A 27,423-nucleotide genomic window follows, 5' to 3' on the forward strand; every position below is an offset into this window, starting at 1 on the left:
AGGAGAACCCCCACAAAAACAGCTGGAAGCTTTTCATCAATTTACTTCATATTGATTCATCTGGATTACAGTAATACCTTGACATACAAGTATAATTCAGTCCTGGACCGACCTCGTAACGCAAATCCCAAAAATTAATCCGTTCTGGCCGTCTAGAAACACTCAAATCAACACGAATAACAATGGACAGAACATTTGAATTGCTTAGAACTTAAAACTTAGACATAACAATTCTGCCTTTGTGTTCTTCCGTTTGAGGATTGTACATATCGTCGATGTACTCGTACTCGTACTGGCGTGTCCAATAACTTACGGACACCACGGTCCTGTAATCCAGTGGTCCCCAACCACCGCCCGGTAATTTGTTACCGGGCCGCACAGAAAGAATAACTAATGTCTACAATTTCCATTGTATCGATTATTAGCGTCTAAAATGTATTTTATTTTGAAAAACGACTGGATTTTCGCCAACGTAACATTCGCCTGTGAATTTTCATGCTTTACGTGATACGTTACTAAAAAACTTTGCTAAGGAGAAAAATCCAACTGAGGAGGAAGAAGAGGCACCGACAACCTCCAAGAAAAGAAAACGTCTTTTAACAGACAAACCAGGAGTCAGACTTAAAACACGGTTTATCTCCAGCTGATTAGCTTCATTAACGAAGCAATGAAGGGATCAAAACTGCTTCGGCACAGAGAGACCAAGAACCCTGAATTAAAAAACAAGAACCCTGGAATAAAACACAAGAAACCTGGAATAAAACACAAGAACCCTGAATTAAAAAACAAGAATGTGGAATTTATGAAACGAAAAACGTGAATGAAGGACAGAAGCAATTATTGAGACCACAACTTATGGTGAGTAGATATTGGTGTAATACTTGTTTAATAGTTATTGCAAGTGCATAATATAAAGTTTATTGGTAAGATCATATTCCTCTTTTTTTATTTAATTACCCCCCCCCCCCCCCCCCCGTCATGAAACCGGTCCGTGGCAGGAAAAAGGTTGGGGAGCGCTGATGTAATCGATCATTTCATGCTTCATATCCATCATCATGCTTTTTTCTCTCTCACTGCTTACAATTACCGCTTATTATAAAGAATATTCACAAATACGGTGAAAATGCGTGCTCGAATCCCGGCGTAAAATATTCCTTGCAGGTTTGTTCTTTTCGCGGAACCCTCGTATGTCGAGGCATTACTGTGTTACAGTTCCAACACAACACCTCATGCAAATTCTCATTTACAATTAATATGATCAGAAATACAAAAGAATGTAGCCTTTAAAATGAGTCTCACTCTACACCACATTGCATGGCTGTCTGTTTAGTTGTGTTAATAGTTTTATTTTGTATGTGTGTATGTGGCCCCGCGATGCGCTGGCGACGCGTTCGGGGTGTACCCCGCTGCTCAACCATTGCAACCTGGGATAGGCTCCAGCAACTCTCTCTCTCTCTCTCTCTCTCTCAACCCAGCCGGCCAGACAGATGGCCGTCCACCATGAGCCTCGGTTCTGTCCAAGGTTTCTGCCTGTTAAAGGGAAGTTTTTCCTTGCCTCCGTTGTCATAGTGCCTGTTCTTGTTGGGTTCTGTCCTTCCCTGCAGATCACAACTTTCGGTTCTGGTGCCACAGAAATAAAGCTGAATTGAATTGAATGTCAGCTCAGGTGTGTGACGTGGGGAGGCTCAGGCATGACACAGAACACGAGCAGCTTGATTGGGTTAGGATTGAGTAACATACAAGGAGAAGACGTATTCGTGCAGCAATGGGCATCTTTCTAGGAGACAAACAGGCTCCGAGTCCGGAGGAACTATTTGGGTTCAGAGTAATGCGCTGCAGGGACGGCGGCAGGACAAAGAATGACTTGAGGAATCGATGCTGGTTTAGCACCGGCATTAATAACAGTGAGGTACAAGGGACTAAAGGCTGGGAAACCTTTATAGTGCAACGATTGCAGGAGGAAACGGAGAATGACTTTGGAGGAGAGATGAGTTCTCCACTTAACGTGCCGAGACTCGTGCAGCGCTCGCGACAAGCGTATGGCCAGACAGAGGCGTGAACGAGCTTTAGTGTTGGGAACGCTGCCCTGCCCAAGAACAGGCTTCTCCTTTCAAAAGCAATGCAACGTGGCACGTTGACTCCAGCTCCCCACCTGCTGCTCCGTCTCAGTGCGGCGCAGCAACGAGAGCGCCTGAGAGCTTCTGGCAGGTGGATTTGTGTAACCTTGGTCTAAGCTGCTGCTCCCTGTTCCCGGGATTTGCCTGCTGGCTGTAGCTTCATGTTCACCTGTCAGATATAAATATTAAGCCATTTATCTGCTCATCTCAGACCCAGCAACAAAGCAGACAACTGTTTCAATGAGTCACTGCCGAGTCATAGATGAGTCCCGGGAGCCTTTAACTGGGCTCATTCTGAGAAACATCGTCATAAATGTTGCTATTCTTTCAATGTGTGCTGATGGAGAACAGCAGAATCTGGATCCGACGATCAACGAGGGCACAGTGCTTGTTTTCCAGTGAACAATGATAAACTAATAATGCTCTGTTAAAATGGAAATATCTAATTTACGGGAAATACATTTGGATTCTGAGGAGAAATGGTTTAATATGGGTGAAGTCCTCTGAAGGGGATTTCAGGAAATCTGAAAATGAGTTGGTTTCCATGGAGAAACAAGTAGGTTAACATCCCATAATTAGATTTCAGATTTTGATCATTTTGCAGTGAGCTGGATAACTTTATGTTAAAAACTGACCTCGCAGTCATGACCTGGTTGGCGATGCATCCGACATGCAGGTAGGTTCATCATGTAAAATGCATGGAGCCCCCTCTGAGATAATGCTTCAGCGTGCCGAGCTGGTGTCCCACAGGGAGACACCGAAGGATCATTTGTGACTCCTGGCCTTCTGGAGAGGACACATGAGGTTTCTGCTGTGCGTGCACGGCGTGGTGCAGAACGTGATTCTCTCCCCCAGGGGAACTCGGCGGTATGACCCCCCCTCTCGTCTCGCGCCGCTACACCAGAGGGGATTTAAAATAGGTCATTTTTTACATTTTGATGCTGCTCTTGTCATCCACGTCGACTTTCAATGAGCCTCAACTTGTAGGACGGTCTTTGTAAGATTTTCTCGTGCCTCGAGCAAGAGGAGACAGAAATGTTTCCAGCTGGCACAAAATACCCAGAGTGGGTGTTTCGGGTTATCTACAGGTGTAAAACAGACCCCTGGGCTGAAAGTGAGGTAAATCTAAATCACTCCTCTATTCGTGAGCTTCGTCTGGACGCGTCATCCATCACACAATCGTCATCAGGTGAAGAAGGGTTTGCAAAGTTGTTTTTGAGATGGATTTTTAGACCTTCTTGGAAGTTTGGCAAAACAATAATCAAATAGATTTGAAGGAAACCTGAATTATCCTCCTTTTCAACCAGACGATGAATAAGAAAACTCAGCCAGCAAAAAAAAAACCACACACACACACACAAACATCTGTTAAATTGCATCTGAAGAACTGGCATGGAATGTATATATATAAAAAAGATGTCTGTGTGTGCAGAGACTGACTGACTCTAAAGGCCTGCTAACATCCTCATTGCTGAAAGTAATCTCACCAAATGCATGTTTGTTTGTTTTAGATGCGGGGCCATCAGTATGATCAGAAACGGTTTGGGGGCCAAGCCATGAGCCAATCATCATCATCAAGCATGATGAGGAAGCTTAAAGCTCCCGGCGCTTCTATTCTTTTTGGGTCAAGACACTCTCTAAGTGAGATAAATGTTGATGATTTCAAGGTCACAGTCGATAATACAGTAATCCCCAGCAAAGAAGAGATTACCTATTTGGGCTGTGTTCTTGACAAATACCTGTCTGGCGATAGTATGGCAACTAAGGTGATCAAAAAAGTCAATCAGAGAACAAGATTTTTGGGTAGAATGTCTACTTTTATCAACAAAAGTGCTCTCCGGACGCTTGCTGGAGCCCTCGTTCAGCCCCTCTATGACTATGCTAGCACCTCCTGGTATTCAAACATCAAAATGTCCCTGAAAACCAGGCTCCAAACTTCCCAAAACAAACTGATTCGGCTACTCCTCAATCTGGGGCCCATGACCCACCTTCTTCCTGGACATTTTGCTAGCCTAAAATGGCTCAGGGTAGAAGACAGGGTTAAACAACTCAAAATGGGATTGGCATTTAAAATAGTCAATGCAGCTCTGCCCTCAGTCCCCTCAATCCCTGCATACCTGAATAAACACCTCCACAGATTTAGTGACACCCACAGCCACAACACTAGAGGGAGCTCAAACAACAACCTGGTTACCCCCTCCTATAGGACTAACATGGGTAAATCATCTTTCTACAATACTGCCCCCCAAAGGGTGGAACTGTTTGACTCCTGCCCTCAAAACATGCACCTCTTTGGCCTCCTTCAAAACGGCCCTAAAAATACACCTTTCAGGGGGGCAGAAACGGAGATAGTCATCACGACTCTCTCCAGATCAACCCCCCCCCCCCCCACCCCCTTTTTTTGTCCACCTACGTTATACATACTATGTGTCTTTTTAATTTATTGTTATTTTATTGGTATTGTTAAATGTCGATGATTTATAACCGCAAGGGCTTTTTTGAAATGCTCCTCTTAGACAGGATGTTTGACTGTATTTGTACTGTAATACATGATACTGTTTGACTGTATTTGTACTGTAATACATACTACTGTTTGACTGTATTTGTACTGTAATACATACTACTGTTTGAATGTACTTGTAACATTCTATCTAATAAATATATTCATCATCATCATCAAGAATCAGCTGTTAACGACGCAAAATGAGTATTACATTTACACATTCAGATACTTTGGACTTTTAATGGGGGACAAAGAACAAATTCTATTTTATGAAAATGATAATTGGTGAATTAGTAATTGTACTTTTTAATGCAAAAAAATTTGTCACTTCCTAACATTACAAGTTAAATCTGATAAAACTGCCAACGCCTGTTCTCTGGGGATAAATGCTGAACATTGAATACTGGATACTGGGACACCTCGATTAGGACGACTCGCCGACTCCTTCCAGTCCCATCTCATCCCCGGGGGCGAGAACCAAGACACCTGCCGCAGTCTTAAGGAGGGTGTGCGTGTCAGAGATCTCCACGGTGGCACCTTCGCACTTAAACCCTTATTCTTTACTGTCCCGGAACAAATGCATTCACATGTCAGGCCCTAAACAGGAGACAAATAGGACGACGTGCTCACCAGGTGACACTGGATGAGAATTTGAGTGCAAGAGACGGCAAGCATCTGTCTCCGTCGCCGCACAATGAATGCAGCGAACACTGCAGGCACAAAATGGTACTGGAGCACGATTAACGTGAAACGGTTTCACTGCACACATAGATCGCTCCCTCCGCAGGGTCACGAAGGATTTAACTCTGACCGTCGGAGCCAGTTTCTACACGCTGCGCTACGTGCCACAATGCTCACGTTGTCAGGGGCACGCTGCCTTAGCAACGGACCTCTGCACAATAAATCAGCAGCCCATCGAGACATCAAGCTCGAGTCGAGATCTGCCACTTTCACAGCAATATGAAAGACAGAAAGAAAAACTGCTAAGTGTAAGTTATTTACATTGAAATAAAACCCAGCGACTTTTTTGTTTTTGTTTTAATCAGATTTTCCTTCATGTTCTACTAGAATATTTTTTTTTCCTAGTATTTTGTGTTCATTGTCTGAAGGCCTTGTTTGTTGTCGCTTGGACAGATAACAGTAAATTAAAAGCTGCCTTCAACACTCCCTCAGTCTCAGCCGAAGGCTGAAATGATACTTGTTGTATTAATTACGGCGAGGCGGAGGAAGACAGACGGCCAGAGGAAACCGGCTTCCATCGCATGTCCATGGCAACACAGGCCGCCTCCCTGCAGCAGCTGGGCTGTAGAAAAGAGCCGTGCACAGCGCCGCTGGAAATGTGACCTGCCGAGGTCAGTCCAAGTCGATGGAGGCTTCGTGTTCTTTTTTTGAGCTGGTCTTCCACACTGAACTCACAGAGAAGCCATCAAGGAGTCGATGAAGAATGGCGTGCCGTGCACTTTTGTTTGCTCTCAAATTCTGGAGCTAAAGATTCAACTCGCAAGAGTCAGGCTGTGTGTTTATGCAGGTCAAAATGCCCGTTGTAAAAAAGAGTCATCCAGGATGATGAGCGAATCTCAATCAGCCGTTTTACGGGACATGAGTGTGTTTCATGGCAAAATACTTGCAGGCTTTAAGGAAGCTGTTTTCTGTCGTCGCTGAGCTCGAGCTCACCCACAGGAGACACCGACGAGGAGACGGCACTTCCACGTTGCATCGCCGAGCGTCACGACAGCTGCCACGGCGGGTTGAAGAACTTGATGGCGTGCGTTTTGGCCCACTTGGCAAAGACGGACTTTTCCGTGATGAAGCGGTGCCCTCCATAGGGGGCGCTCTCGTGGAGCTGGTACTCGGCACACTCATCCCGGCTACCCGCCTCATAGTAGTGGTAGGGGACCTTCCTCGAGTCCTCAGTCCTGGACAGGAGAGGAGAGAAACAAAGTGTCTGTGTGTGTGTGTGTGTGTGTGGGGGGGGGGGGGTGGGGGGGGCAGCGTTCCATCAACTTGTGGAACGTTTGCACACTTTTTAAATTTAATTACTAAGATATTATCAAATAAAAATACTATTTAAAAACTGTTTTCCACTGAGCCACGACCAAACAACCCCCCCACCCCCCCCGTCTAATGGAATCCATCAGACCCAGATTAGTTGATTGATCCATCACATTGTCGCAGCGTCACAATGAAGATTAAAAGAAGAGATTAGCCGGAATCATCCCATCGTGTTGGCTTTCAGATTAACCTCATTATGTTTATTTTTGCACGCACATTGTTTTAAAGGCAGCTGTTGTTCCAGGCCAGGCATATAAACCTGTCCAAACTTGCTTTAATTCTACTTTTTTAGAAAAGAAAAAGAAAAGAACATTTTAGAAAAGAACATTTTATTAAAGTTTCAGACAAGGCACAACGAGCGAGTAGAAAGCGGCCGTGTTTCAACGCGTTCAGAAATCATCTGAACTTAAAGGAAAACTAATTATGAAACTATTAAAGTGAGGATTCTTCAGGACTGGATGCATCACGCTCAAAGAATAGCAGCTGCTGCTCGAATGCCATCGTAATAAAGACTCGGAGCCATTCTGACAACATTCCAGACCGAGCGAAGGACAGCAGGAAGGCTGGGCCACTCTGACCGGAATTCCACGAGCCACTGAATTTGTAAACCATTTAAAAAAGATAGTCGGCAATAAAAGCAGAGCAAATTGAATTCTATAGTGAGCTGAAAAGAAATGGCTTCACGAGATGATGCTGGGTCCACAGCAACAATAGTGACGAGCCCCCCCGGAAGCAGCCAATCAGAGCCTGCGCTCGCTGTGCTGCACGCGGAGTCAGCGCCTCTCCGGCACCAGCTGAAGCGTCACTTCCACCGAGGACTGAAACATCGGCACACAAAGCCGAAGCCGTCAGCGACACTTTCTGGGACTCTAAATAATCAGTTCAGGAAGTCGGCGAGACACAATGTCCTCCCGCTTCATGGAGGAGGGGGGGGAAACCCCCCAAGTCTATCATCGGAATATTGTCTTCCACGTTTCTATAGCGGTTTATAGTCCAGCCCCTTCTGCGAATAGAGAATACGATGAGGATAAAAGTGTTTGATTTAGTGGGGGGGGGGGGCGAGAGAAGGCGCACCCATCAAAGCTGACTTGACATGAGTTAGAGAAGACATGCTGGGAGGGACAGCTTCTTGTTTGCCATCCTTCTTACGGCCTCGCAGCCAGACAGTGATCCCTCACCCGGGATTCTGGGCGGGGGTGACAGACAAATGGAACTCTAAGCAGGGGGGGGGGGAATTGGGTTCAGCAATCCAGACACCTGGAGCCTGCTGAAAAATGTGCAGGCAGGAAACCGGAACGGTGTTCACGCTACAGAGGAACCAATCTGGATTTCAGCACGGAGATTCAGGCATTCCAGAATGAGGTGCTGGACACTAACAGCCAGAAGGCGGAGCAAGCTTGCTATAGGCTCTGGGGGGGGGGGTTACTGGGTGTCTTACTTGCAGTAGGTGTCATTTATCATGCCGTAGATGTGAATTTCTTTGCACATGTCCATGGCGAGGATGAGCGTAAACCAGCCTGTGCTGAGGTAGGACCCGGACCGGATTCTGCAAAACACAGAGAGCACTTTTATTCTTGGATTCATTTGTAGTAAAAAAAAAAAAAAAAGAAGAAAGATTGCATGAAAACTTTGAACTTCCCAGATGCTATTTCTTTTTCTTTTTTTGTGTGTGCATTTGAAGTCTGGCTGATCTAAGAGCAGCTGTTGTCATTGCCGATTGCTACTGGATACAGATCTGAGCAGCCCTCAGGTGTTATAACCACATTCAGATGAGCCTTAAAGAGCTGCTTACTATTTTAAACAGTCGTAGTTCAAAAAGCACACTTCAGTGTATAAAAGGGTTCAGAATCCAACAGAAGAAACACATTATCGGGTTGTTAAACAGCTCGCCGCGCGAGGGCCAATCAATGAGAACGTGCACGATCCTTTCATCACCATCTCACCTGTCGTTTGTCAGTTACGAATGATCAAAGTAAAAAAAAAAACGAGAGCCTTGAGCCTTTCCAAACACACAACCCTGCTGAGATCTCCACACTGCAGGTCTTTTCTGCATTCTACATTCTAAATATATTCATCATCAAAGAGCCTTGGATAAACGCAACAGAGCAAAGAGGAATAACGTGTCGCCGTCATCGCAGCGTGGCGCTGAGGATGAGCACGGGGAATCGCTGGATTCAGCGCCACAGCAAACACCAGAATAATAATAGAACGAGATAGATCATGAACAATACATTGGTTCCATTTACAATCGCTTTCTTCGCCAGGTGGCTTTTGTAGGATTTAATGAAATGTGCAGGATTCAATTACGCAGAACTTTGCAACAGAATGAGACGGGGACATTGGAATTGCGTAAAGAGGCAGACAGGATTTATTTAAATGTTTGTACATTTTCCTTAATTATGGAAAATTATCTGAAGGCGACCGTCACCATTCCGGTTTGACACGGCGGAGGTCAGAAAAACAAGGAATGAATCTGCCGATAAAAATCAGGTCAAATAGAAAAAGGAATTTATAAAGAACATTGCAGAAATTGTTGCATGAATTCTAAAACAGTTTGGCTAAATAGCTGAATCCATAAACTCCATTGGCATTAAACAGCTGAAACAACAAATTGTAAAAGTGTTTGCATTTCATTTTGAGTGGCTTCACCTCTTATGAAATGATGAAGTCTTGTTTCCATGTTCCCGTCAGACATCGGTGGCTACAGTGCTTTATTTATTCATTTTACTGCAGAATGCAAAGGTAAACCTCCCACAACACACCCTGTCGGCTAATATGCATCCTGTCATTGCTCTAGTCTAGTCTAGTACAACGAGTAAGAGCTCCGCCCGTTCAGCGTCCCTGACTGCTCCAGGATCAGCACCATGGACAGCGCTTCATGGAACCGCCCACCTTTTTTTTTTTTTTTTTTTTAAAGCTTTTTTTTTTTTTACCTTGTCTGCATTCGTGCTCCACAGTGACGGACATAACGTCAGTCACTGCTGGAGTTCTATGCAATTTTTATTCTTATAGTGATTGTGACCGTCACCTGCCCTCTTGGCAGCCTAGCCTATTCCTATTTTATTTGTTTTATTACCTGCTTACCGCCGTAGAGGGCTGTGCACACCGCAGTGAACATACAACATGAACAAACAAAAAGTGACAAATACACAGTGTTCTGAGAAGAAAGTGCAATGGATTTATTTGTGCCCCTTAATTCTACCCCTTCCATCCAATCATCACCAAGAGTTGTCCCAATACACCAGGTTCACATTCGTCTCTAGAGGAAAGTATGGATCACCAAGTTCTCAGATCTGAAGAAAAAGAGAGAGAGCATAGTGAGAGCCACAAGCACTGACCCAGCAACCTCCACTAACTCAGAGATCTGTGTGCGGGGTTGACTCTCTAAACGAGTTTTAATAGGTGCTGGAGTGGTGGATCTGGCATGCGTGAAACCTCCACCTAAGAACGGGGCAGCCATCCCGGACCCAACAATGGCGACATAAGCCCCCAGATCACCCCAAGCAGCTACAGCAACCCAAGAACGACCACCATGGCCCCACCAGAGCCACACGCAGAAGAACCAGTCCAGGGCCCGGGGGCGACTTACACCAACACAGCCGACGAAACCTAGGCCAGCGCAGCGGCACGGGGCACAGCGGGCCGGCCTGGTGCCCCACCAGCACCCAACACCACGCCCCCCCCAGCCACCCGCCCCCCTCCCAGCACCCTCCACCCATCCCACACACCCCCCAGTCCCCCAGCCCCCCCCACGGCCCAGCCCCCCCCCACCCCCCCCCCACCCCCCCCCCCACCACCGCCCCCCACCCCCACCCCCCGCGCCCCCCCGCCCCCTCCCCCCCACCGCACCCCCCCCCCACCACCCAACCCACCGCCGAGCTCGGGCAACCCCCCAACCCAGCGAACCAGCGTCTGGGGAACGGGAGTAGACAGTGCAGGGGCTTCAGCCCTATCCGACCCTATACAGCCATTTGGGAGGAGAGTATTATTCCCTGGGATGGAGAGTAGGGAGCAGGAGGCCGGACCACCGTCCCACCCCAAGCCCAGCCCGCTAAGGCCCCACATGCCGCGCCAAGGCCAAAAATAAATAAATTGATTATGACCCCCCCCCATACCCTGTCTATATGGCTCCCCAGATCCCAGACTGGGGAACACTCCCAACACCGTGAATGTGTGGACACCCAGGTGCTATATACACATGTATGTAGTGCGTTAAAATTTGGGGCAGGAGGGGCCAGACGGGGGATGCGGAGGAGGGCAACGGCGCACTCCTGCCCTGCGCCCTCCCCCTTATCTCCCCGCCTAGCACCCGCGTAACCCCATGTGGTGCATTAAAATGGGGGGGGGGGGGTTGCAGAGGGACGTTCGGTGAACGCCCCCCAGCACCAGGCCCCCCAGGTGCATGTACCCTATGTGTATATTTACAAATGTGTTGTGCTAAGGTGGTGAGTTAAGAGGCGCAGCACATGAGGCCCCAGCCAACCAGGCGGGGGGAGGAGGGAGCCCGACCATAGTCCCCAGCCTCACCCATCCCACCCACATGTGTCAGAGGGCCCAACCATGCACAGGGCCTGGATCGAGCGCCGCCCCCGACGCATCCCACCCATCCCCCATAATCAAGCCCCCAGGAAGGAGGGAGCCGCGAGGCCCCGGCGGGAGGCAGGATGCCGGAAGAGGAGATGCGGGGAGAGAGGGGAAGGGGGAGACCACGAGGGGAGAGGAAGGGAGGCGAAGGAGAGGGGCAAGGGGGAGGCAGGACCGGAGACGAGACCAAGGAGAAGAGGGCGAGCAGAGGACGGGGAGGGTGGAGGAGAGAGGTCAGGAAGGAGGGAGGGGAGGTGAGGGGGCCATGGCCACGCCAGGTCACCAGCCGGACCCCGGCCGCTACTACCAGCAGAGGAGTGACAGACTGCGCCAGCTCAGTGCCATCCCAAACGCATAGGCCAGCACCCCCGCATGGCAGCCTAGCGGAACACCGGCGGCCGCCCGAGAAGCATGCGCCACCCAGGAGAGACCCGAGGAGCCGGGTTGCACATATCAAGCCACGGGGACAGCCCCTGAAGAGTTAGCCCAGCATGCAACAGCCCCGGAGATCAACCATCCTTGTGTGGAGAACATTGAGCTGGAGACTGGAGCTGAAACATAGAAAGTTAGAATGGCTGGGAGGTGATGTACTTCTGAGGTCCACTCGGTCCTGGATACAGAAACCGGGTTCCTAAATGAAAACAGAAACAAGATGAGTCATGCAAAAAAATGTAAGCAGCATTACCATTTACATCGTTGTGGTGGCTTTCGCTAGCAGGCAGAATCAGGTTGTAATATTTATATTTAATGATTTAATAAAAGGAGACCAACTTTCTGTAAAATATTTCAAATGTTTTTTATTTATTTTTTTGGAAGCAGAGATTTTCTCCATTGATATGTGTTCTATGAGGAGATTCAACCAATGATTGATGTTTAAAGACTGTTTATTTTTCCAGTTAACGAGGATTGTTTTCTTGGCGATGGCGAGGGCTGCGAGTGTGGGGTGCGTATGTTTCTTAGAAATAACGATTTCTGCCAAGTCACCGAGTAGACAAGTGATCGGAGATAAAGGGAACGTACAATCTAAGATGGACGACAGTCTATGTGATACTGCGACCCAGAAATCCTGGACGGGTGAGCACAACCATAGGGCATGGAAATAAGTGTCAGCAGTATTTTGGGAGCATTGAGAGCAGATGTCAGATTCAGAAAAGCCCATTTTCTTCATCATATATTGAGTAATGTGTGTTCTATGAAGGATCTTATACTGGATGAGTTGAAGATTTCTGTGTTTTGTCATTTTAAATACATTTTCACAGATTTGTGTCCAAAAGTCATGATCTAAGGTTAGTGACAGATCCGTCTCCCATTTTGAGATGGGAAGAAGTAACGTATCTGTGCTTGAGAGGAGTTTATAAATCTTAGAAAGGGTCTTTTTAACTGTCGGGGAAATCTTTGTGACTTCCATAACAAATACAGGTGGCTGAGGCGGGCCCCGGAGCGTTGGAATTCTTTTCTTAATTGTATTCATTACCTGAAGATAGTAAAGGAAATTTCCGCTTCCGAGTTCATATTTTTGGAACAATTTTGTAGATGACATAAACGTATTGTCATGAAAGAGATGATGGAGTTGAGAGATTCCCTTCTGTTCCCACATACCTACATGGAAAGGTTGATTGCTAGCCTGAAAGTCAGGGTTATTCCAGATTGGAGAGAACATGCAGGGTTCCAGTTTAGAATTTGTAACTTCTAACGCTTTCCACCAGGCGGACAAGGTGGAAGAAATCATCGGGTTTTTAAAACAGTTATGCCGTTTAATGGTTGTTGTGATGAAGGGGAGATCTGCGAGTCTAATATCCTTGCAGTCCTTCTGTTCCAATTCTAACCAGTAATTAGAGTCTCTATTCGGGTGCATCCATAGTACAAGATATTGTAGCTGGTTAGCCAAGTAATAATTCATAAAATTTGGGGCTTCCAGGCCTCCTTTAGATTTACTCCTCTGAAGGGTAGATAGACTAATTCTTGCTTTTTTATTTTTCCAGTAGAATTTGGTGATGGCTGAATCCAACGACTGGAAGCAGTTGGAAGTTGGTTTAAACGGAATCATTGAAAATAAATAATTTATTTGTGGTAAAATTTTCATTTTGATGGTGGCTATTCTTCCCAAAAGGGATATCGGGAGGTTATTCCAACGCTTCAGATCACTGCTGATTTTATCCAGAAGTGGGGTGAAGTTTAATCGGGTTAACTCAGACAGTTTAGGTGAAATATTAATGCCCAAGTACTTTAAATTGCCCGTAGGAAAGGAGTAGTTTGGGTCCTGGTCTGCAGGGTTCCATGACTTTTCTGTAATGGGAAGTAATGTTGATTTTGTCCAATTGATGGAATAGTCTGAAAGTTGTGAAAATTTAGCTATCAACTTGAATACTTCCTGCAGCGAATCCGAGGGTTCTTGTAAATAAAGCAAGATGTCATCAGCATATAAATTGATTTTGTGTTCTGACACCGCAGTGTTGATTCCCTTAATCCTGGTATTTTGCCGCACTGCTGCTGCTAGGGGTTCAATAAATATTGCAAATAATAAAGGAGAGAGTGGGCAGCCCTGCCTGGTACCTCTCTGCAAGGTGAAGCTCTGTGAGGTAATCCCGTTGGTGGTTACGGTCGCTTTGGGAGAGTTATATAATACTGACACCCAGTGAATAAATGACTCTCCAAACCCAAGCTTGTGTAGGACGGCAAAGAGGAAGGACCAGCTAACTTTATCAAAGGCTTTTTCTGCGTCCAGCGATACAACCACTGCCTTTTTTCCAAGTCGCTGCGACATACTGATCAGATTTAGTAGTCTTCTAATATTGTTGGTGGAATGTCTACCTTTAATGAATCCTGTTTGGTCGCTGTGAATTACAGACGGGATCACTGTCTCCAGCCTGGATGCGAGTGCCTTTGCTATAATTTTGATGTCGGCGTTGATTAATGATAGAGGTCGGTAGCTTGAAGGGAGGGTGGGGTCTTTGTCCGGCTTCAGTAGAAGTTTAATTGCTGCTGTATTCATGTGGGGTCGTATATGACCATTGTTTTTCATTTCTGTCACTGATCTGAAGAATAACGGCGCTAACATAGTCCAGAAATGCTTCATAAATTCAGCCGGGAAGCCGTCCGGGCCTGGTGCTTTGCCGTTAGGCATACTATCTAGGGCGCTGTGGAGTTCATTTATAGACAGCGGAGCTTCCAGAATGTTCTTATACTCTGTCGATAGTTGAGGCATATTCAGATTACTGAGAAATGCCTCAATATCCTCCGGGTTGGGTTTATTAGCTGCTGAATACAAGTTGTGGTAAAACGTGTAAAATATCTGATTGATTTCTTCTGGTGATTGCGTGCACTCACCATTTAACCCTTTAATTGCTGTTATGAGAGATCTTTCTCTGTTACGTTGGAGTTGATTCGCCAGAAACTTGCCTGATTTGTTATTATATTCAAAGTCGTTGTATCTCAATTGTTGTAATATGAACTCTGTTTTCTTTGATAATATATCATCTAGTTTTAGTTTTGTGTTTTGTAGTTCAGTCCACATTTGATTGCTTGAGTTCGCTGCGTAAGCATCGGTTAATAGTTTAATTTTCTCCTCTAATTCCTTTTCCATTTTCTGTTCCTGTTTTTTTTTGTAAGAGGCATATGATATAATTTTACCTCTGATTACAGCTTTCCCTGCTTCCCAGAGTAAAGACGGAGATGAGTTTGGAGAGTCATTTGTTTCCAGATAGTCTGCCCACTCTCCTCTTATGACCCTATCAAATTCTGCATCTTTAAGCAAAGAGGTGTTAAAGCGCCACGTCGACGGGGGTTTAAAGGTCGCTGCGATTTGTAAGGTAAGCGTGACCGGAGCATGATCGCTGATAATTATTGGATTAATTTTAGTAGAAATATTCTCAATCACAGAATTATTTGTGAGAAAATAATCAATTCTTGAAAACGAACGGTGCACAGAAGAAAAGAACGTGTATTCCCTCTTCGTTGGATTTTTTAATCTCCAGCCGTCGCCAAGGCCAAAATCATCCATATATTCCAGTAGTACTTTGGCTGATAGTGAACGCCTCGTGTGTACTGTAGTACTGGAGCGATCTACTGATGGATTTAGAACTGTGTTGAAGTCTCCGCCGATGATGATAGTTGATTCTGCTGTTAGCTCGAGTAGCTGGGAGAACAATGTGTGGAAGAAGGCCGAATCATCACTATTAGGAGCGTACAGATTCACAATTGTGTATAATTTATTGAATACGGTTGCCTGAATAATAATGTATCGGCCCTCTGGATCCGTTACAGTGTTGTTTAACGTGAAGAGTAGTCTCTTGTGTATTAATATAGAGACTCCTCTTTGTCTGCTGTTATAGCAGGCAGAAAAAACTTGACTGAAATTTGTGTCTGTGAGTAATTTCTCTTCTGACTTTTGTAAATGGGTTTCTTGTAGGAGACAAATGTCTGCTTTTAATTTTGAGAGATGGTCTAAGATGTTGATTCTTTTTGCCTGAGAGCGAGCGCCACACACATTCCAAGATACCAAAATTAACTTAGACATACCGATGGTGAGCAGTCAGGTCTAACTGTGTGTATCTCTGTAAGCTGCTTACTATTCTCTGCATGTGATAAGTTAAAGTCAAGGTGTTGGATGGTTGGATAGCTGAGAGGGATATAAAGAGTCTTAAATGTGTGCACAGTAGAATCAAGAACACTGATACATAAACAAGTATAACAAACAAGTGATAGACATAGAGGGTGTGTGTGTGGGAGGAGGGGAGGGGTGAGTGAAAGGGAGGGGGAGACGTGAGGGGGGGGTTGGGACAAGAGGAATACATTAATTCCTAATAGCCCCGTGAGTTTTGGATCATTTGTTTCTCTATTTCACATATATATATATATATACGGACATACACATATATAAATACATATACATACATACATACATAACCACCTACATATACACCAAAACATAACTACACCTACACATATTGACGAGCATTATGTTAAAGCATAATCCTCATCCACATGAAAATGCCTCTAATTCTTAGCCGAATGGAATAATTACAGGTGTTTCTGACTCAGAATAGCCAGGGGGTGGTGGCAGGGTCTCGGTACAGCTGGTTGTCGATATATAGTTTATCCACAACCAGCGTAGCTCGTTTGCCCTTCTGCCTATTCTGCTTCATGATCGGATACAGTACCTTTCGCCGCTCGTTGATCTCTCTCGGGAACTGGTCATTCATCCCGAAAGAGGTTCCTTTAAGCTCCCGTCCTTTGCTCTTTAGCAGCACTTTATGTTTAAAGTGTTCAAATTTGGCGATAATAGGACGGGGCCTATCGCCTCTACGGGCTCCGAGGCGGTGGACGCGGTGAAAGGAGATTGTACTTACCGTCTCCGGGGGAATTTTCAGTGACGTCGTCATAAAGTTTTTAATTAAGGACTCTGGGTTGTCCGCGGCGCTCTCTGAGATGCCTGAGAATATTAAATTGTCTTGCATACTGCGCGACTGAATGTCCAGGACTGTCTCTTTGAGCGTCTTATTTTCTGTTTTAATCTTCTCCATTTCGACTGACACAGTCGCAACGGAGGAGCGTAGCTCGATGTTCTCGCGCTGAAGCTCAGCCATCATACCATACGCGAGCTCCAAGCTAGCCTTCAAATCTTTAACGTCGGCGTGAAGCACGCCGAGGACGTCCAGTTTTTTATTAATGGAGTCCAGTACGCTAGTCGGAGCATCTTCGTTGCCGAGATCTTCTGTATCAGTAGCCGAGTCGGCCTTTCTTTTCTTGGAGGGATTATCGCCCGACGCGGATTCCTCCATGACGCAGCAGCTGGAATAATACTCGTCGATAAATACCTCGAGGTCCTCCACGCTGAGCGATAATCCAATCCGTCGATTAATGAAAGTAATCGAAAGGGGCGAATTATGCGATGGTGATATCTAATATTATATTAGTAGCAAAAAGCCGTCATATATCTTATCCAAAAATCACACGGGAGGTCTCGCGCGATCACATCCGGTCCGACCGCGTCACATCCGGATCACCTCATGGAACCGCCCACCTGATCCCGGCGTTATTGTTTCCATTCTGATTCCGAGTCCATTCTATGGCTCAATCAGCTTGAACCAATGGTGTTTGTCTTGTTGTCCAGGAAACCGACCGACTGCCAACCATTGGGCCACGCCTCTAGCACAATTACCAACTGAAGATCATAGCAACAGACACAATTTGGGGCAAATAGAAAGTACATTTCCAACGTTTTTTTGTGCTATTTTCCCTTAGATATTATGTTTCAGTGAGTTGCATTGCTTCCTTTTTTATTAACATTTCCCTACTGCTTTGGAAACCGGTTTGCATTCCTGACATTGACCTTATTAACATGGAGAAAGGGAAATGGGGGGGGCGGCAAACAACAACAGCTCTGAGACCCGTCAGCATAAAACCTCCAAAGCGCGTCTGAAAAAATTTAAATTTTGACCTTTATTTTAAGGGACACCTTAAGGCCAGCGGCTGTGGATTTGTCACGACACCGTATGTTTTTGATTCCGCCTTATTTATTCTGACTCCACGCTATGAGAAGATTAAAACAAGGTTCAAAGACGTTATAAAGATTAATTTAAGACAGACAATTAGATGATAGATATAATAACAGAGCCTACCTCATTCCACCATCCATTAAAAATCCAATCTCATCTAATTTAATGTTAAACTTGTCAGCGTTACTTGGAGATGGTCCAGACACTGTGTGTGTGTGTGTGTGTGTGTGTGTGTGTGAAACCGTCCTGCAGGGTTATGAGGAGGCGTGTTTATTTCTAACAATGAAATAAGCACAAAAAGGTACTTTTCTTTCCTATGTTTCTGAATCACTGCTCTGTTCCTGGCTACTCCCTCTCTACAGCCAATGGCTATCTCACTCGCCCACCATGGCTCTCTAGAGCCAATGAAGAGGGCGTATTTACACATACTGTATACCTTTTGCTGTATTAATGGAGACTTCCTTGACTGGAGATTTAAGTTGAACAAGTTTCGACTCAAAACGCTGCTTCATTAAGTAGAGAGCTTTGACTTTGCATTCACTGGCATCTTTCTGACCTTTACAGAGATCAATCAAATAACGTGAGCGATCCGTTTGACCGCCGTGTCCTTGATGAAGTTTGTAGGCGGCGCTCTTATTATCAGATCGCAGGCCTGTGCTTTCTGCCTGCTCATTCCCAATTAACCCCTCTGGCGGCTGATCAGCAAATGAGAGCGGGTCAATGAGCAATGGGTTGGATCGTTGTTCGGCGACATGTCTCCATGTCCGTAACTGTGATTTAAAGAAACGTGAATCCGCCCTGGCTGAAAACGACAGAAAACAGTAAAACAGCATTTATCCACTCACATTAGCTTCTTATCTCACTTCCTGAGTGTTCTTCTCGCCTGGTTTTTCAACTTACTGACTTCCTGTTGCACGTAAAGCTTCTGATGTTCTACGCACACATCGCCCGGTGCCACGGACCTTGTTTTTAACCGGTTAGATTAGCTACCGCTAACAGACAGAGTCTTCTGACGCTGCACTGATGGCAGGAATCATCGGGTTCTGCTTCCACTGTGGCATCAGAAACACGGTCTGCCCACAGAGGGCGCATGTTCTCCTTCTCGGTGTGAATCGCTGTCCACTGGAGGAGAGACGATACTAAACCAAGACCCAAACTGCGTCCAACCAGTCTTGGTCATGACTCATGAGGGACAAGGGTCACGCTCCCCCCCCGACTTACTCATATTTAAAGCACTTAAGGCAGTAACTGACACAGCCCTGCCTTCATCCTTCCTCTGCCGCTCCCCTGCTGCTCCCCTGCTGCTCCCCTGCTGTTTCCACTGCGCTAACGGCCAGCCCAGCTCCAGTGGATTTAGGAGCATCCTGCTGCACTAACGCCATTATCCTGCCTTGCCTGGTGTTGCTCTTTGGATCATGCCTCTAGTTCTCGCTCTTGGCACCTCTATGGTCCGGCACCGGCCAGATGTAAGTGTCATCAAGGGGCCCGGGTCAGGCTCAATACGCCCGGCACTTTGCACCCAGTTGAGACTCAGTGAATCACAGCAGTTGTAGGTTGGCACCAACATCCCTGGTCATTTCGTGCCCATCCAGGGCAGTCTACTTGTGCTAAGTCGCACCTTCATTTAATGGAATACAGCAATGTATATCATGCTCTAATGACTGAGCTGTGATATCAGAAGCCTATTAACGTACACACGCACACAGGCAGCGACTTCTTTCCTGGCTTTGGCAGCCTGGATTATGTGTTTTAATTTATTCATCTCTTTAATGTTCCTAGTTTTTAAATTGGTTTGTTAAAATATACCGCTCTACTGTCACCAGACCGCCACTATTCAGTGAACACAGCTCGCGGCTTGTGAGCAAAGCCTGGGGTAACTCATTAGAATGCTTGTGGAAGGGAGCCCTGGGTACTTCACCGTGCAGACCTCTGGAAACTTCAAGTCTTTATATCGATTGAAGGAGTTAAATAAGTGTTTTCACACAGCTGACAAACTGAACCAAGGTTAAGTTTGATCCAGACAGTCTCCTTTTTGAAGTCCAGGCAGGTTTCACGCCTGTAATTTGTCTCGGATCAAAGTAAAAGGTCTGAAAGTCCAGACCAAGTAAGGTTTGGTGTAAAAGTATCCTCTAAAAACAATAAGCAACCACAACTAAATGAAGATTTTTCAATTGCAGTTGGAGGTAAACACTGCTTGCAGGCAGGTGAAGTTACGAATGAAGAGGAGGAGCACATTAGTGAAATGGAACACAATGACACACAGCTCTCAGCCATCAGAGCTGTCATCACTATTACCCTGCATTATTCATCCTCCATTTGCCACTCTAGCGGTAGACCCAGTGGCCGATGCACAAACGCAGGCTGACACACACACAGAACCACATGGCCATTTGAGTGCTGAACGCCCTGGAGCAAAAAACAAACTCATGGGGAAAAAAGATGGGGGGGTTAGGGCAAGATCTGCTACCCGGGTAACGTTTCAGAAGAGGTATCTGGGAGAGGAAACACAGACACAATGACATCGAATCCAAGGTCTACAACAGGCTGGATGTTTATGTTTAAAAGACACCTTGTGTGACCAAGTAACAGAGACAGAAGTCATGGCACCAAGCTGCTTTTGAAATTGCGGCCGAAGGATTCAGAGCGAAGATGCAACTCTGCAGAAAAACAGAGATGCTTAATTAAGATGGGAAAACACAAACATCATTGCGTCTGTCTCCTTCCTGCCGAGGCTGTCTCTTTTCCAAAAATAAGACAGAACGAATCCTGTTTGAGCCCGGAGAGCCGTGGACACACGAGACACTCTGACGCTGAGACAAATGAGATGGGAGTGATTGGAACTGGCATGCTGTGTCTCTGCAACGCCACTGGCGTGAGGAAATGAAGCGTGTTAGAGAACTTAAGTCAGACACTCTGAGAAAAGTCTCAGTAAATAATCCTCCAAGTCCGAGTGAGCTGGATCTGATTGTGCTTTACCTGCTGAACGCCAGAGGCTGAGGAGACTCCTCCCCCTTCCACTTGGTGCAATCCGTGGCAGTTGACATTCAAAGCAGGGGAGCCGTCCGTGGGCGCGAGAAAATCTGCACCGACGGCCAGTTTGATCGGAACGCGCTTCGCAATCACGCGTCTGAAGCTGCACAAATGTGATATGACGCCTGTCCAAAACACTTAGCGTGATAAAACTCAACTCTATTGTGAGACGTCGATCCCGAGTCTGAACGGAGATCATTGTGAGTGCAAAAACAGCAATGTCAGAAAAGTAAGTTATCGTAGAGATGTTCATGTAATCGCAGACTGAATGTAAAAGATCCTTTCCATCTATTCTATCTCGACTGGATCAATCCAGCGGTGACGAAATGGCCATCCCAGCAGGCTCATTTAAATAGTGAACTGTATTAACTATATGTATCGCTGTTCAACACGTAGCTTGGTGCTACTAACGACTGATGAGCTACTTGATGAGTTTGACAGAGGCTGACAGGTGGACATGTGATGAAGTTTGCCATTCTGCAGGCGGCGCTCTTATTAACGGATCGCAGGCCTTTGCTTTCTGCCTGCTCATTCCAAATTAACCCCTCTGGCGTCTGATCAGCAAATGAGAGCGGGTCGTGCCCGCCTGTGTAACGGACGACTTCTTGTGAGTCTTAGTCGACAGAGCAATGGGTTGGAGCGTTGTTCGGCGACATGTCCGTAACCGCGATTTAAAGAAACGTGAATCTGCCAGACGGAGTCTTCTGACCAGGGGCGTCACTAGGTTTTAAGGACAGGGGGGCTTAGCCCTCCAGGAGATGCACAGGATGTGAGCAAATGTAGCGGCTATCAAGGACTGAGAAATTATACATTATTATTATTTCGATCTGTTTTTTTAATATTAATAATAATGCATTGATTTTATATAGCGCTTTTCTGGGCACCCAAAGATGCTTTACATTGTGCATTATTCATTCACTGTATGCTGGGTGGTGGTGGAGCTACTAGCCACAGCTGCCCTGGGGCAGGCTGACAGGAGCGAGGCTGCCAATTTGCGCCATCGGCCCTCCTGACCACCACCAACATTCACTCGCTCACAACATTCACACAGGCAATGTGGGTGAAGTGTCTTTCCCAAGGACACAACAACAGCGTACACATGGGCCAGATCCGGGACTCAAACCGCCAACCTCTCGCTCACAGGACGACCCTCTCAACCACCTGTGCCACCGTCGCCCCTACAAACATGTTTAAACAGTAACAGGATGTTTACAGCACTAACAATAAAAAATAGCTAAAATTACAAGTTACACATACAGCTCCATGGATCTGTGTGTTTCCCTTAAGTGTGTCACAAACTAACTAAATGTTACTACCAGCAGTGATAAACTTACTTTCTTGAAAAACTTTCTTATATCCATTCTTCATCTATCCGTTCACGTTCTTCTCCTAAAGCTCTTCTATTATGTTCTGTGTGCTTCAAATGGAGCTGCAGGTACCGACAATTAGCGCGGTCACAGGGAAAACGTGGACTGGAGTTTCAGTGATGTGGGCATTCTCTATAGGAACAGGTGGAACGGGTTCTCTACCTTACGCCAAGTGAGGGGAAACAGATTCATGATCAGATTTAAGTAAATAATGACAGGTTATATGTTTATTTATTTAAACTCATATTCTGGCGGCATTAATTGAATATGTCGATATTTGTTGCAGCCTGAAGAAAAAAAAATTATATAAAAAAAATAAATAATTTTTTTATAAAACAACCACAAATTATTTAGGGGGGCTTCAGAATACTTTAAACAGGCCTAACGACGCCACTGCTTCTGACGCTGCACTGATGGCAGGAATCATCTGGTTCTGCTTCCACTGTGGCATCAGAGACCCCCCCCCCGGACACAACTTGTTCAACCTGTTGCCCTCAGGACGGCGCTACAGGTTGCACAAGAGCAGGACCAACAGACTCAGGGACAGTTTTTATCCTGAGAGCCATCAGAGCTCTGAACAGCAACCAGGACTAAACAGGACAACTACTCACTATGTGCAGTAACTAATGTATACTACTACTATATGCAAAGTACTGGACAATCTCTCTGCATGCACTGTTTATCACTTTAAATTTGTGTTGTTTTAGTCAGTATTACTTGAATTTTATGTTGTTATTAAATACCAGACGGGGCAGCGCTCCTAATCTCATTGTGTAGCTACTATGCAAGGACAATAAAGGCTTTCTATTCTATTCTATACAAGAATTAAAAAGGTATCGATTAACTGGTTCTGTGGATTGTACCTTTCTAAAGGAAAAACAAACCCTAACTTTTCAATCAGTTTCAGATTAGTTCAAACTTTGATGTTGAGACAGCTTTTGAATTGCAAATCAGCAAAACAATGTGCATGCTATTCCATCAAGCTTGTGATTCATGTCATTTACCTGCTCTCTGGAGCAGTAAAACACATTTTGAACTGAGCTTTCATGTGGCTGCAGAGAATTTTGAAACACATCCAGATCAGAGAGAGAGCAGAAGCACAATGTGAACTAGTCTCGCATCCTTCCTCTCTTATGGGAGGATTGTGGGTATAACATAAGTATGTTTCTCTTTTCTACTATGCCTCACAGACATTGCTAATTGAGTACAGCTTCAGTTTTGTTATTGCTTTAGGATTCAGTAGTTCACTGCAAATTGCAATTCAAGGCCGCGGATAAGCGGTGGAAGATGCATGGATGGATAGTTCACTGCAACCAAGCTCCTCTTCCCTTAATTCTCTGTTTGACCGATCCAAATTCTACAATTGCTTCCGTCTCTTCTCAGATATGTGATTTTTATTTTATTTTTTTGAGGGGGGGCAGGATGTAGCCTGATGCCACTGACAAATAATAGTATTTGCCCATGGATAGGTTGCCTACAGATGAAGGCACACCCTGACTTCCTGCGGCTCTGTCGCCGCTGACCAGCCCCTGGGATTCCTAGCAGAGCTGCAGGGTGAGAACGGGGCCAATTCTGCAACACTTTCCTTTAACGGACCAAAGACCGCTGCAATTTATTTTTAATGATGGGAATGAACAACGCAGCCATGCAGGCTTACTGAAGAGCTTCTTAATTCTGCTGGGAGGCACTATGAAGCATAAGGGGTGACCTACACAACCCACATTGCGAGAAACAACTTGCCAGTTTAAAGTCTCATTTTGTTAAGTGCGAGTGTACGTAGCTACTCCCAGCCAGGCTACGACGTTAACCCTTCATGCGTGGAGCAGCAGAGACACTCCATCTTTTCTTGGGACGTTGTCCGGTCGTGACAGTTTCCACTCCGATGATATGAAACTATAAACTCATCTCAACCATATTCACACAATATGTTCAAGTGATGTTTATATCATATACTTTAGACCACTTTAACAGTGTCATTATTTGGCGTCCCACCACTTTGATCCAGAGGAAACTATTTAAAACATCTTTGGATGATTAATGTATCACAACAGACAAATCAATTTTCCTCAATTACATTGACATTATTGGTTTTAAATTGTATCTTGACAAGTCTTGGACAATTACTCCTGGCAAACATGAATAAATACCTCGGAGACTAATGATATTCCCAACGGAAGAAAAAAAATCTCAGGGATCAGTTCATGAAAGAAAGTAAATATTACATTTTGAAATACTCTGTTTTAATAAACTCCAAATATATCTACCAAAGTGTAAAACTATTGTCTGTCTGTGTCGGTATATATATATTTATATTTATACATATTTGTTATGATGTTCTTGAGTCCTTGGAAACTTTAATTAAAGCATTGCTAATATTTCGCCACGCGGCTTTTGAATCCAAAAGAGAAAAGGTATTTTCGCTGTTGATTTCAGGGTCATTGGCTGCAGATTCTGTGTTTGTATCGACTCAACGTTCTTTAACTCACATTTTTGTATGTATTCTGATCTCTAACGATAGAATAACATTCTATTATTCGTACACGTTGCATTCTTTTCTACACAAAATAAAAAAAGCTAAAGCAGTCACAGAAAGCGAGAAATCTAGGCCCAAACTGATATGAATTGATGATCTATCAACAATTCATAAATTGTTGATAGATAAATTATTGCAGGAGCAGTAATCAAAATTTTTAAAAATGATTAAATTAGATTACATTTTTTTAATTTAATCTAATTTACACAATTTTGTATACAACTTTCTCGTGACTTGAAGCAGCGACTGTTTCTCTCGACTTTTCAAGCATAGGCTTTAAAAACAAACATAACTCAATTTAATCGGCAATGTACAGGCCAGCCTCGGCTTACGAATGCCTCATTTCACGAACAAACCGGTTTGCAAACACAATGAAAGATCACATTTTGACTCGGATGGCGAAGAATCCCATGCTTGGCGTCATCGAACTTGTCAGCGTTGTGCTTTCTTCATTGAAGCATGTGTTTCTTGTTCCTTGCGGGTCACGGTTGTTGCTAGAGCCAATCACAGCTGACTACGCGCGAGACCGGGTTACACCCCGAATGTGTCACCGGGGCCACAGAGTGACAGACAATTTTGGAGTGATAATCTAAATGGTATGTTTTTGGAGGTGGGAGAAAACTCACGCAGACACGAGGAGAATAATTCCATTCACTTTCATTTTTGGCTTAATAAAATTTGCTGTGTCACTAATTCACTGTGCAGAAATATAAATGACCGTAAATGACCTGAAAGAAGAAGATAAAAAGGCCCCTTTTTGCAAGTTTCTGAAGAAAACCTTTATTTGCACGGAGCTTAATGAGTTCCGATGGCCTGATTGGTGCATGTAAAGACACGCCCAAAAGAAAATGTCTGTTCACAACCTAGATCGTCTTGAGCCTTGATTAAAACTCCCAGGGAGTAACTTGTATTTTTACCTTTCTGTAAAGTAAAATAAAGTTTAAGAAAGTACGTATTACAGTGTGTACTCGACATTGTCCCTTGGTTTGTACAAACTAGAAACATCCCAATGGCAAACCAGATGGTGCAAATGGTGGAATTCAAAAAGCAACACCTTGTTTCCCTGCGTCTCGGACTCATCCTCCAGGCCATCCTTCCCCTCTCCCGACTCCCACATAGCTCACAGTGAGGGGCCTCCACTGATCTCCTCGCCTCCTCCCGGCAACCAGCACTTAAATAATTCTCTCAGTGCAAACCGAGGCATCTGATGCTTTTATGCGACCGCCATTAAATTCGCAGCACTCCGATGAGTCGAAGGGAAAGACACTTACGTCTCAATCTGCTTTTGGTTTGCTTCCTCTTTGGTTTGAGCTCATTTGTTTTACAGGCAACATTTGTTTGTCTGTGTGGGAGAAATAAACATTGATGTACTTCTTGCATTAACTATTATGTATTAACTACTCTAACTCATTCAATGTGGTATTAAAAACTATTTCAGAGATACAAAACGCTTTGAATAAAAATAAAAATTGCATTAATGGCCCGATGCTCAAAAGTACACTGACCCCGCCCCCAGATACCCATCGCTTTAGGTCAAAATATAGTGGTGGGCCGTCAGGGCCAGCAAGGCCTTCTCTGCTGGCCTAAAATAACCATAATCATGATCATATTTATGATAAAAAATAATGTCATCGGAGGTCAGTAATCTCCCCCGGGCAGCATCACATTACGCTGCCATGACCCAAGAAGTAGATCCTATTCAACAGGTAAGAATTAATACAATTAGATTGTTTACATTTATTTAAATTCTCCCCTTGAATGTCTTGTGAATTGTGTCAGATGATCGCCACCACCCACAGCTCCTTTTTCCTTCCTGGCCCCGCCCCTGCCGAAACGACTGGGCAGACACTGCAGACTGATTGGATAACTTTGCTTCTCTTTCAGCCGTCGAAACCAGATGAATCAACCGGAGCTCAGTTCTGAATAATAAATATGCCGCGCACACACCAAGCATATCTTCTGTCACACTTCAGAGCATTTAGTTGATGTGATAATCCTCAGCGGGGGCCCAATGAAAGGGGCGGCTAATTCCTGCAGATTTTTCTATTTTAATAAGCAGTAGCTCATGATTTGTGCCAGTACTCTGTGCATTTTCAGCATGAGGGAAAACTTTGATAACACCATGGGACGTTTAAATCGCTCAGTAAAACCCAAATGACTAATTTAATGGGGGGGGGGGGGGGGATTATGTGTTCTTTATAGGAGGAGGGGCCGCTTGCACGCGGCAAAAAGTAAACAACTAAATTAAGAACAAATATCCAAAAAACACGACTCACTTGTATAGTTATATTAGGCGGCGCAGTGGCGCAGCGGTAAGCGCTGTTGCCTCTCAGCAAGGAGGTTTGAATCCAACATGTGGGGAGTTTGCATGTTCTCCCCGTGCCCCCTGATAACGGACAAAGCGGTTAGAAAATGGATGAATTAATAGTTATATTATATCTTCTTCTTCTTTCAGCTTGTGTCATCAGGGGTCGGACCCACCTGCACGATATTGATTCTGTTTAATCAGAATCTTGACATGTCCCCCCCCCCCCCCCCCCGAGAGGTTTGATGGATTATTTCAGCGAAGGAGAACAATAGCAAACACAAAAAAGAATGAAACTGAGCCGGATTAACTCATTCTATGCTGAAAACGGCTGGCTATCGCTTCCGGAACCAGTTTGTTGCTCTCAAATGTAGATTTAGATCTAAGAGCCATGCTGGAGGAAAGATTAAGACTGGCTGCGTTTACATGGACAAA

General features: G+C 45.1%; 1 protein-coding gene across 1 annotated transcript in view; it reads right to left on the minus strand.

Moving 5' to 3' along the window:
- Positions 1-6,324: 6,324 nt before the first annotated feature.
- The window catches only part of st6galnac3 (ST6 (alpha-N-acetyl-neuraminyl-2,3-beta-galactosyl-1,3)-N-acetylgalactosaminide alpha-2,6-sialyltransferase 3), a 35,358-nt gene continuing 14,259 nt past the window's right edge, over positions 6,325-27,423 (minus strand). The window contains exons 4-5 of the mRNA XM_068748794.1: positions 8,111-8,218; positions 6,325-6,536 (exon numbers count right to left, since the gene is read on the minus strand). Of these exons, the coding sequence (XP_068604895.1) occupies positions 6,347-6,536; positions 8,111-8,218 (298 nt within the window). The 3' untranslated portion in view covers positions 6,325-6,346. The remainder of the gene's footprint in view (positions 6,537-8,110; positions 8,219-27,423) is intronic.

This window comes from Brachionichthys hirsutus, chromosome 15 (genome assembly GCF_040956055.1).
Source record: "Brachionichthys hirsutus isolate HB-005 chromosome 15, CSIRO-AGI_Bhir_v1, whole genome shotgun sequence".
Lineage (NCBI taxonomy): Eukaryota > Metazoa > Chordata > Actinopteri > Lophiiformes > Brachionichthyidae > Brachionichthys > Brachionichthys hirsutus.